General features: G+C 35.9%; 1 protein-coding gene across 8 annotated transcripts in view; it reads left to right on the top strand.

Annotated features, from left to right (window-relative positions):
- Positions 1-12,683, top strand: part of LOC129748565 (nocturnin) — a 125,445-nt gene that overhangs the window by 81,693 nt on the left and 31,069 nt on the right. For 6 of the 8 annotated variants that reach the window (XM_055743224.1, XM_055743221.1, XM_055743220.1 and 3 more), the window contains one exon: positions 11,735-11,967. In XM_055743224.1, coding sequence (XP_055599199.1) covers positions 11,736-11,967 — 232 coding nt within the window. In that variant the 5' untranslated portion in view covers position 11,735. Of the gene's footprint in view, positions 1-9,972; positions 10,440-10,558; positions 11,639-11,734; positions 11,968-12,683 lie in introns of those variants that run through there. The other 2 variants (XM_055743223.1, XM_055743218.1) reach the window with 2 other exon arrangements.

Here is a 12,683-nt window from a genome sequence, read left to right as displayed (position 1 = left end):
CCGTGAGATATGACTCAATCCATTCACGCGCCCATTCAGGGAAACCTAGCTGATCCAGCTTGGCTACAAGTTTTTCGTGCAGGACACCGTCAAATGCTTTTGCGGAGTCCATATAAACAGAGTTCACTTGAAAATCTTTCTCCATGCTGTTACTCAATGAGCTTTCATAGCACGAAGATTGGTTGATCTTCGCTTCATAAAACCATCTTGAGCCTCAGATACAAAAGGCATATATTCGTTCATGCATTAGGACTTCAAAAATCTTAGATATTGAGTTCAAGATTGATATAGGTCGGTAATTATCTACACAGATAATATTTCCTGATTTGTGAATCAGTTAGATGGACGCAACTTTCCATGCTCAGGGAAACAATCTTTTCGATAGTGACCGGTTTATTATACTACATATCGTGGCAGCTAAAGGTGCTGCGCAAAGTTTAAAAAAAGCGGTGGGTATGCGATCTGGACCAGAACCATTAGTTGGGTCAAGCGAGGATAATTGTTCGTAAATATCCCGCTCAGTGAAGCACGATAAAGGTAAGTTGATATCGTAAGATTAAATAGAGGCGATGTATGTAGTTGCTGTCTGAGTCGGTAATAGCTGAATAATATACACTTTGGAAGAAATCAGCGAACATATTAGCCGATTTAGTCGAGTTAGAGGCAGTGACTCTGTTAAAACTCATATCTGCAAGAATAGAAGCGTTCCGTTTTTTTTATTGAAATGTTTCCTGAAAGACGAAAGATTACGTTTGAGGTTTTGTTGCAGCTGAGAAATGTGTTGGCGGAAGAGCAGATCGTTCAGGTTTTTGAATTCATTCTCTAGGGATCTCAAATGGCATCTTCGATTTTCAGAACGGCTCTTGATCAAACTTTTACGTGCCTTTCGTAGCTGATTTTGTAGCCGTCTAAGATCGCAGTTCCACCAGTTGTGCTTTATGGGTTTGAAATTTTTCGGGCGTTTCAAGGGAATGTTTTGTCTTAAAACTGAGTTAAGTTTTTCATTAAAAAAAAAACATTCAGAGCGGAATCCACGATGTTGGCAGCTTCAAGAGAATTCCAATCTATCGAATTGAGCGCAGCAGTAACAAGACCGTAATCGCATTGATTGAAATCGAAATCAAACTCCCCAACAGGTTCTTCCTGATAACACACATGATCGACGATTTCTAGGCATATAGTGTATGGCTTATAATGACGATCCATGGGAATAATCGACACAGGTGACTCAAAAAAGTTCAGGTTCTCGGAATTATTTGGTCTAAAAACCGCATATTGGTGTTCGGTATACAACAAATTTGATGCATACCTGCAGAAAAAATCGTTTCAGTTAGAGCAATTTCATCTTCGACGAAGGATTCGACTATAGTAGGGGAGGAGCGGGCTATATGCGCCTATTAAGCAGAACACTGATTTAATCAAATATCACGTCGAATATGTGTACAAAAACTATATACACGTGTGCAAGCATCTGTTTTCTATACAATGGAGTAATTTTTCAGTTAAAATTTTCTTCTGTTTCCAAGAAAACGATTTTATTGTAAGTGTTGTCGAAAATGCCGAACCTCAAACCGTGCGGGCTAAATGCGCCTATTTATGTTTTGAACAAAATTTTTGTTTTTTGGGCAATATTTCCGTATAATTTCATTGAAACTGCTAGAAAGTAATAATTTCCGTACGACAAAGCTGAAGTTTTATAAAAATCTATGTATATTATAATTTTATGGAATAAAACAAAAGTTAGGGTTGCCATACTATGGAGGCAGTTCATCCATGAGAAAAACTTTATCAAATCTGTTTTTAGCTCTTCAATTCTCTCTTAAAATGTTATTCAGAGCTTAGATTTGAAGGTTCAATGATAAAAATCATTTGGTTATTCTTTTTAACCTGTTCTTTTAGGATGGAGGCATTTTACAAACATGATGGGAGCATACAAAAACACTCTATTATTCCACTAAATAATCATTATTAAACGTCCACAAAAGCTAAAATATGTTTAATTTCTTAAGTTCATTTGAGTAAGAAACAAAAACCATCCTAGTATTTGTTTTAAACTTCTTTACGTATAATTTTTAAAAGTCAAAATATTACATCAAAATGTATCAAAACCTTGTATGATTTATTAAATTTTTTTGAGTTTTTAAATCCATAAAATTATTTCTTGCCTTATGTTCTAAGCGTATCACCCTCAAAATGCATTGGTCAGATAAGCTGTCTAGTCAGCCATTTCGCCAAACAGCCGTAGGGTCATTAAACCCGATAGGCCCATTTAGGAAACCTTTCCCCTAAACTGTATACATCGTGGCCAAAAGACCATTGGAGGTGTGGGAGATTATAATCACCGACAACGATGACTGTGTCACAAACAGAAGCTAAGCTCATGATTACAAGAGATAAATTTATCGGGAAAACATTTGATCCCAAATAATGTTGAAAAATAAGTGTCTTCAATTTTAAATTAATTTAATTTTAAATCACTCGCTAGGCCTCAGACATTTCACGATACGACTCTATGTGACGTTCACGAATTGAAACTGAACAGTAAACCTTATGTATTGAAACTAAACATTTGACACAGAAAAACCCTACCTTGTGTTTAAAATGGGTTTTTACTGAGAAGTGTAACTTACAAGCTGAAATTTTTAAACCAACCATTTAAACTTCAAAACTCATCAACAGAATCTTACTTTACATATCACAATGGTCAACAGAATAAGCAAAATAAAATCAAAAACCTAGTATCGATAACTTTATAATGTATCACTTCGATTGTGAAAAAAGGGTAAACGTCATTTTAAATTTTATATTGATATGAAATATTCCTCAAGAAACCAATTTCAGACTCAATTTTATTTTGTGTTTTTCATTCTTCTGAATCCAAAACTCCAAATTAAAAAAAAGTTTTGATAATAACTCGAGGCCTCAAATTTCACATTTTCTTGAGGATCGTAGAGTCTAAGAGCTGGTTTTGATAAACTTGGGTGCCCTGAATCCAAATATGCATTTAGGTTTTTGTTTTTTCAATTACTTTTGGAAATAGGTAAAGATTATTTAAACAACTTCTTTTTTGGCTTTTTTGACAAAATTTTAAACAGACAAAAATTCAAAGAATGGTTTCAAATCAATTAACAACTTTCCCCAAGATCGGTTTCGGCTAAAAAAGTTATGGCAGTCTTCTGCTTGTTCACTTTACTCCATTTAAATCAAATTGAATTTCAGATATTTTAAAAGCAAAATACAATGATATTTTTCAAAGATTTTAATTGTAGAATTTAACTATCATTCATCATCATAATCATTAGAGATGTACCGAATATTCGGTCGGCCGAATATTCGGCGCCGAATAGTTGAGCTAAGTATTCGGCCGAATAGGCCGAATATCTACTACAGACTTGTAATTTTTTCAAATAATTTTGGATAACTTATAAAATATCGAAATGTAATGTTGTAAAAGCTACACAATCATTAATAACTTATCGTTTCAGCAAAACATCTAAGGTGTATCCGCGTATATTTCACTGTAGATCGTACAGGAGAATGCTAAACGATATCACTTTATACTTTGATTATAGTTTATTCCAAATTTTCTGGATACATTCAGGCTTGCCCATAAATCCATTTAAACATCCAGATAAGTCAAATCTGGCCGGCATGTCCAGATTTTGTTTAAAAATTTCCCGAGTTTTGCTCGGGTCTATTCAGATTTTTGGCTGAATCGACCAAAAAACTCAAATTCCTCTTTAAAATTTTTTAGACTTTGTGTTCAATAACGATTTTTCAAAAATTTCAAAATATACATATATTTTGCCCTTTTTAATTTTTTTTTTCAAAAATCGTTTTGAATGCCTGACCGTATGGTTGAAAGTATGGTAAAGATCATTAATCTTGTCAACAACTATTTTGAAGATATGTTGCTCGAACTCGACATTCATCTAATTCAATATCAGAGAAGCAATTTCAAATAGCTTGGCACCTGTTTCGACATGTTTTATCCCAGATTTCGCAGGAACGCAATCTTTTTAGTGATAAACGCCCTAGAAACGACTAGTCATCTGATGTCTTTTCAGTTATAGATGACATTTTAAAAATCAGAAAAATTCACACTTAAAAAATATCTCGTAATACATCATCCAATAATATCATCTGGTTGAAAATATTCGACTTAAAACATGAGGGGCATTTATGTGGAAGAAATAGAAAGCATTGAAATAATCGCTTAAACTATTTTTTCACTAAAACTCAATAGAATATTCGACCGAATACTCGGCCGAATATTCGACCGAATATTCGTTTGGCCGAATAGTTGAAAAGGTCAATATTCGGTATTCGGCCGTTCGCCGAATACCACTATTCGGTACATCTCTAATATAATCATCATTATAACAGAGGACTTCTATTTGGCAACCACCGATTGTAGCTACGATGTCATCATACTGACCGAAACTGGCTTGACGGATTCAATCAATGCTGCCCAACTATTCGGCAATAGGTATTCGGTTTTCGTTGCGACCGCAGTTCAAGAAATAGTTTTAAAAAAAGCTTTGGTGGAGTTTTGATTGCTGTTAAACAACACCACGTGAGCAGCTTTGTCACTACTGATAGCGGGAATGATTTGGAACAAGTCTGTGTTGCAGCGAATATCAACGGGAAAAAATTTATTTTCTGTGCCATATACGTGCCTCCTGACAAAAGCAATTGTACGCACATTTTGGAGTCCCATGTGGCCACCGTACGCGAGTTGTGCACCCGTGCTTCTGCTGAGGAGTCCGTCTTGGTATGTGGCGATTATAACCAACCTCGTTTGTTGTGGGAGGCGAGTGATGCAGGTGCGATTCTCTTGAATGTTACACCCATCAGTGCTGCCGCTGCCTCATTGATCGATGGAATGAATTCGCTCAATCTGAATCAATTCAACGCTATCAGCAATCACCAAGGTCGAATACTGGATCTTGTTTTTGGTTCTAGTGAGGAACTAATTGTAATTAGAAATGCTCCCGATGTACTCGTACCGATAGACTTGCATCACCCACCTATCGTCTTCGATTTACCTGCTACTATGTCTACCAATTACGGTTCTCGAAAAACCTCCGAACCTAGGAATAGGCCTTTAAATTTTCGGAAGATAGACTTTTCGTTGCTCTTTCAATACTTGAACAGTGTTGACTGGGATGCAGTTTTCGGAGACTCATCAGTTGATGCTATGACAGAATCGTTCTGCAACTTGATCTGCACCTGGTTGGATTCGCACGTTCCCAGATTCAAAGCGCCTATGACACCCGCTTGGAGCACGCCCACCTTGCGGCAACTACGACGGGAAAAAAATGCTTGTCTTCGCAGACTGAGAAAAAATCGAACAGAGAATTTTCGACAACAGTTCAAAACAGCAAGCGTCGCTTACCGTAGACTAAACGCATCGTTATATAAGCTCCACGTCCTACGCTTACAATCTAGTTTACGCAGTAATCCGCGAAGTTTTTGGACTTTCGTAAACTCAAAACGTAAAACGAGCTCTTTACCTACTTCCGTTTTCTACCATGATGCTGTTGGTAACTCTCCGGATACTTGTTGCAACTTATTTGCAGAGCATTTTCGATAGGTGTTTTCAGACACTGTTTCTTCCGAAACTGAGTGTAGCGAAGCCAATTATCATGTCCCAGTCGATGCTATCGAGCTTAACACTTTTGTGATAAACCAAGAGCTAATTGTACACGCCGCGAGGAGATTGAAAACCTCATTCGCTCCTGGACCTGATGGAATTCCAGCTGTAATTTACTGCCGCTGCATCGAAGCTCTTTCAATGCCTCTAGCTCGAATTTACAACAGATCTTTTCAGCAACGTAAATTTCCTGAAAAATGGAAAAATTCGTTTATGTTTCCAGTGTTCAAAAATGGCGATCGAAGAGATGTAAAACAGTATCGAGGTATAACCAGTTTGTCGGCAGGTTCTAAACTTTTCGAAATCATCGTGAGTGGCGTTCTATTGCGAGCTTCATCCCAATATATTGCGGCTGAGCAGCACGGGTTTATGCCTGGTAGATCGGTGAGTACAAACCTTTTGCAATACACATCGTTTTGCCTGAACCAGATGGAGTGTAAAAACCAAGTAGATGCTGTTTACACCGACATCAAGGCTGCATTTGACAGGATTGATCACAGAATATTGCTTGCCAAACTATCTAAACTTGGTGTTCATGAGAACATGGTTGTTTGGTTGGAATCCTTCCTCACAGATCGGTGCATCAGAATTAAATTTGGTGATAGCATATCTTTTCCTTTCAAAAATCGGTCTGGGGTGCCTCAGGGAAGCAATCTTGGGCCTCTGCTGTTTGTATTGTTTTTCAACGATCTGATAATCAGTTTGGATGATGGAACTAAGATTGCATATGCTGATGATTTGAAAATATATGTCCCAATAGAATGCACCGAGGATTGTGCCCAGCTCCAATCGCTGCTCGATCGGTTTAGTGAATGGTGTAGACTGAATAAGTTATCGGTTAGTATCCCTAAATGCTATGTAATAACCTTCCATCGAAAAAAATCACCCATTCTACACGACTATAGCATCGATCATCAGCATCTTAAAAGGGTATTGGAAGTTGACGATCTAGGTGTTACCCTTGATGCACAGCTCACGTTCAACAGCCATCGAACAACCGTTATAAATAAAGCCAATCGACAACTTGGATTCATTTCAAAAATAGCACGAGAATTTACTGATCGCTTGAAGTCGCTCTACTGTGCACTCGTCCGATCCATAATAGAACATGCTGCAATTGTCTGGGCCCCCTACCAGCTGTGTTGGATCTTACGAATTGAGCGCATCCAGAAGCGTTTTTTAAGATTCGCCCTACGACATCTGCCATGGCACCATCCTGAGGCTTATCCTAATCGCTGCCAGCTTTTGGGTATTGAAACACTGGAACGCCGCCGAAGGATTCAACAAGCAACATTCGTCGCTAAAGTATTGAACGGTGAGGTCCAGTCACCACACTTGCTGGAAATTTTATGCTTTAGTGCGCCATTAAGGACCTTACGATCTCACTCGTTACTAACAAACCGAGTCCACCGAACATCCTACGGCTATAATGAGCCAGTGAGTGCGATGATGCGAGTATTCCAGGACGCTGAACATCTGCACCAGTTCAATGAACCAGCTAGTCGTTTTATTCGTCGTGTTCGCCAGTCCAGTCTATTTAATTCTATCTGATTGATGTTTGTTCTATATTCTAATTCATTTAAACAAAATGTTCGATGAATAAATATTATAATATAATTATTATTTTTCCAAAAGTTAAAGGAAGTATACTGAACAAATAAGGAATCAGATTTTTAACTTTCATGTAGACATGTTAGAGCATCAGTAATCAATTATTGATTTTTTTTTTAATACTTCGTTTTTAAACTTAGAAACTTCATAGACCATATAATCAAAATAAGAAACATTTCTTTTTAATCATCTTCTTTTGTTTTAATTCTCAAAAACAAGTTTCCGAATTTTAAAGTTATTTTTATTTTCACCGCAATTCATCAAATGTTATAGTAAAACTATTTTTCATTTTTTTAAAATTATTTTTATAAGTTTCTCATTGTTATTCAATTCTGAATTTTTAGGTTCTGAAAACATAGTATGTCTATTGATCCAATATTTTAAATAGGTAAATTTCTACTTTTTGTCCTTTCTAGGATCCAGTATTTCAATTGATGGCTACAGAAAATTCAGTGGTTGAAATTTAAAACAATAAAATTTGGGCATGAAAGGTTAAAAACGGTTTTACTAATTTTTATTGTTTTAAATCATCTTTTTTGAATCGTTTGATTTTTTTTATCTATGAAAAATTCGAAAATGATTCCAAGTAGCAATAAAGCTAAATTTCAATGCACAACGTTTAACTTTTCAAATTAAAATTTGTATTTGCTTTGTGCTTTCATTATTTAAAACAAAACTTTGAATTCCATATTGTTTTTTTAAAAGTTTCTTATTGGTCATTCAAAAAAAAAAAATAATAATAAACCCATATCCCAACCTGTACTTTGGCAGTAGCAGCTTGGACATATTGTTTCTAAATTATATGAAGTTATTATAGTGAACTTCGAAAATGAACTTTTTAGCCTTTTCTGTTGAAGAATGGAATATATAAAATACTGGAAGAATTTGAATATAAAAAATGACTTTATCTCTAATTTAAATGGCACTCTTGATTTTCTTCTTTGCATTGAATTAAATTTAATCAACGAGTAGGTTTGTGTTTGAATATATTCTCTCAAGATCATAATGAAATTTTTCTTCATAATCAAAATCCAAAGATCAAGAAGAAATATTTAATCATAGTTCAAGTCATGATTAAATATTTCTTCAAGTTCAAAATATTACAGCGAAATTCCTCAATCAAGCCTTCAATTGAAAATGAAGAAAACGAATGTTAACTAAAAAGATTGATAACAACATTTATTGTCGTTTTGCTGAACATTTTTAAATCATGATTAATTTCTTACCTAACTTGGAATTTTGTTTTGGACCCGAATTTAGTATTATTTAAATCTGGGTTAAAGTATATGTATTTTATTTCGATGATTCTTATGTCCGAAGCTTTTTATTCTCTGTTTTATTCAAAATTTTAATTCGCATTCGTTTTCTGGATTTTCGGAATTATTGATGTTAAATTTGTAAAAATAACTGCTTGGCATTTTAAGGAACATCTAGTTCAGGATCAAGGAACATCGTTGGAAAGAGCATTGATTCGACACTTTGTTTCTGATTTATTTTAAATCGTTTCCATAATTTTTTTTTTATTTTTTTGTGTTTATGGGATGGTTATAAGTTAGAAAAAAGTTTTGAAAAACAATTTCCGTATTTATCGTGCCTTTCTTTAGATTGTCATTTTTTCTTGCTTAAGTTGAAACCCACCTCGCCCCCCCCCCCCCCCCCCCCCCCCCCATGGTCGAGTCCTTCGCACAGGCTTGCGATTTCTGGAAAAAAAATTACGTCAAAGTCAACTTTCTGGGACTTCTGGACTTCAAAGTTCACCAAAGGGGGGACTACAGAAAAAAGCGTATTAAAAAAATTGGATTTTTATGTTAAATGACTTATAAAAGCTTAAAATGTCAAGATGGTGATATCTAAAAAAAAAAAGTTGCCCAAAAATCGTCTTTCTAGTATTTGGTCGTTTTTCGAAGAACCGGTGCTGGTTGCAAAAATCGAATTCTTGTTGTTACCTTTTTTTTTTAGATATGACCAGATCTCGTCGTTTTATGCATTTTAAAGTCATTCGGCATAATAATTAAAATTTCGCATTTCCCGATTTCCTTTGACCCACCCTTATATGATTTCTGAGGAGCAAAGTATCGAAACTTTGAGAGTCTGAGTAAGCAGAAATTTTGTATATGTTAATAATAGTGTATATGTTTTAAAATGTGCAAAGTGTTTTAAAACTCGATAATAAATTCTTTTAAATACATTCATTACCACCCTAATTTATGATTTGAGAGGTAAAGTTTAAAAAATCAGGAAAAAATGTAATTTTAATAAAAAAAAGTTTTATTCAGAAACATGGTGTGATAAGGAAGGGTAGTAATAGAAGAAGCTATGGAACACTTTTGAATAGTTTTGCTTGAGTAAAAAAAAATGCAATTTTCACAAAGTTTCATGCATCCACGAAAAACTTTTGTGGCATAAATACATCAGCAGTACGCTTATATTTAAAAGCGTCTGGCATAGTCATTGTTAAACTAGGATTCGATGCTGTTATTATTTTGCAATTGATTAGTTTCATTTCAAACTTCAAAAGAAAACACCATGAGAGTAGATATTAGTTCTCAGTTAGTTTTGTTTTGTTATTGCTTTATTTGAAACGGCTCGGAAACATTTTTTTTCTCAGCGCGAGAACATCTGGGAGCGGGAATTGCTCCTAGATATTTACAGAAAAACCACCTGCCTCCGATGTTTGTTTTCTTCACAACAAATCCGCTCATTCCCTCGCGATACGTGCCCGGTGACGTACCTATCGAACTAGTGAGATTGTGGAAAATCACTCGTAAGAAGAATCCAAATAAAGGGGAGAAAATCAGTTGTTAAATATTCTGTCGTGAATTTGCGTATACCAACCAAATGACGTGAAACCAGTGAAACTGTAATCAGGGTTGATTTATCGTTGTCACCGCGTGGGTTCTTAAATGTTGTTTTTCGTGGGTAAAGTTGCCCCAAAAATTATGTTGACGAACGTATGAATTTCTGATGAAAGCGAGAAAAGAGGAAATTGCGTTTCTATTTATTTCCCCCTTTGCTGCTCGTTTATTACAAGCCGGTCTGATTGATCAATATTTTCAAAGTCAAGAGCACAGCAACATTGACCAAGAGCATCGAAACGGTGGAAAAGTTTTGATGGATTTTTTAAAACTATTTTTGAAGTGAAATGGATAAAGTTTTATTCCAAAATTAAAAGGTAACATAAAAGACGCAGTTTTTCATATTTAAAATTGTCGATGTTGAAAATAATCAGCAAGTTTTTCATTTTGAGTTTTATGTCAAAAATGTGTACATAAATTATAAATTTATTTTTAATTTAAAACGGGAAGTGATAGAAGATATTTTAAGATTATCGAATCTTTGCCGGGAAATTAGAAAATTATTGTATAATTTTATCCAATTAGATAGAATATCTTATCTCTAAAGAAGATTTTAGAGTTTCTGTTTTAAGAGACATTATTAGTGTCTGGTTTCAACACGCTTATTGTGACTAGTCTTCTTGGTTATAATTTTTTTTTCTCACTAAACTTTTGGTAAACTAATATCAGCACTTCTGCTCTGCCAATTGCTGCAGTTTGTTTACAGTTGGGTCAAAGGATTAGTGAAGCATTGAGTGAGAAAAAAGTTTGACAACAAAATCTGTTACATTTCAGTTTTAAATTTAGAAAGTGATTTTTTAAAACAGTTCTGTCGGATAGAACTCTTTTTTTTTATTTCTTTTTTACGGATCTAAATTATGAATGCTATCTTAATCTAGATTTCGTTTTTCCACCTTCATAGCTAGAAGTGGAAATTTTTTCCATTGATTAACCCAAATACATTGTAGCAAGAAACGTAAACAACCAGGTAGGGTGTTGACTCACATGTGAAACTAGCTGATAGATGATACCATTCACCGAAATTGATGACCTGTTGACGATAGCCGGTAATGCGAAACATACACACGAACACGATTAGTGGGTGTGACGCAAAACGATCCCATTGTGGTTGGTTTGAGCCAAAGTTGCTGGTCCTATCTTTAATCAGCATAATCTGGGAATGAATAGACGAGTTGTCTAGTTGGTGTCAACTTTGTGGGTATCTCTTCAAGCAACTTATTACTGCCTATTATTTACCTATTCGACTGGTGAATTTCATTAGTTGATACACGCGCCCAGAATCGTTTGAAGAAGCACATCTGCTGTGATGAGCTGTTTTAGTCTAGTTTTGGGAATTGGTGGGCGTTGACGTGGAACTGCTACCTAATTTTAAAATAAGAATCCCTGAATATTATCTGCAACTGATAACTGTTATAAACAAAACGGAGACGATGTACTGTTCAAAAGAAAATGATATCAAAAGTCAATTACCCGAATGCAAAAAGAAATCTCATCTGCAGCGAGTTATGCTGCAAAGGTACTTTGTCATTCACAATGAGTCCTTTTAAAATTTGAACATCTCTCAAACGATCACTAACTGTACCTCATTACCTTTTATTTTGCTTCCAAACAGAATGGGCTCGTTTACCTCGGCACCGCAGATCAAGAACATCGACTGCCAGGACGATCAGCTGCAGATTTCGGACGGGATGTCCATTCCGGAACTGATGGAGTTTTGCCGGGAGGCTCGGGGCCACCATCGGGCGCCACTGGTGAGGCGTAAATTTTTGCGCCCCGATGAACGCACCGGGCGGCCGGATCTGACCGATGGGTTCCGGATGCTGAAGCTGGATGCCATTTCCAAGAGTGAGTTTGCTTGAAACCTTTCTTGATTGGGCCAAATTTTTATATAGGGTGTCCCATTATGTTTAAGCACGATTTTGATACAACATTACTCATTCCGGATGACGTTTAAACAGTTGATTTCTTCTGGGTGATGTTGTTTACCGCTTAACTTGAAACTCTGTGTATCGTTAGCTCCAGTTTTCAATCGTAAATATAAAAAGCATTTTCCCGAAAAAGCGCAAAAATATCGTGCAGAACGGTGTACTTCTCCCAACATTTAGCTGAACCAGTTGGCGTAAATCAAAGAATTACGCATTGGAGCGATCCCAAATTCGGTTCGGTAGTATGAAGACGAAAACAGCTTCGTGATTTGGGCGGCAACCAGGTCCAGTGGACAAAACTTTGGACCGGAAAGTCATGCGTGCTTACGCCTGTAGAAAGACTGCTTGAGTTCGGGATGTGACCAAAAAATGGAATCTCTCTCTCAGCACCTTTCATCCTGCCAAGGTAAGATTGGGCCTTAAGACATATAAGAAGCAGAAGAAATCGAAGCGGAGTCAAAAATAAACTGCTTCTGTAAAACCAAGAGCTCGTAAATTATATGATCAACTGTGGTGTGGAAATTCGGTGTACGTTATCATCGACGACGAAACCTCTGGCAAGTTTGATTCAAAAAAGACAGAAAAATCTAGTGAAAATGCAATGGTTTGTCAAGCCATATGTTATGGTGGCAAGTA

The sequence above is a fragment of the Uranotaenia lowii genome, chromosome 2 (genome assembly GCF_029784155.1).
Source record: "Uranotaenia lowii strain MFRU-FL chromosome 2, ASM2978415v1, whole genome shotgun sequence".
Lineage (NCBI taxonomy): Eukaryota > Metazoa > Arthropoda > Insecta > Diptera > Culicidae > Uranotaenia > Uranotaenia lowii.
Note: the sequence above shows the minus strand (reverse complement) of the source record. Positions and strands in the feature narration are given on the sequence as shown.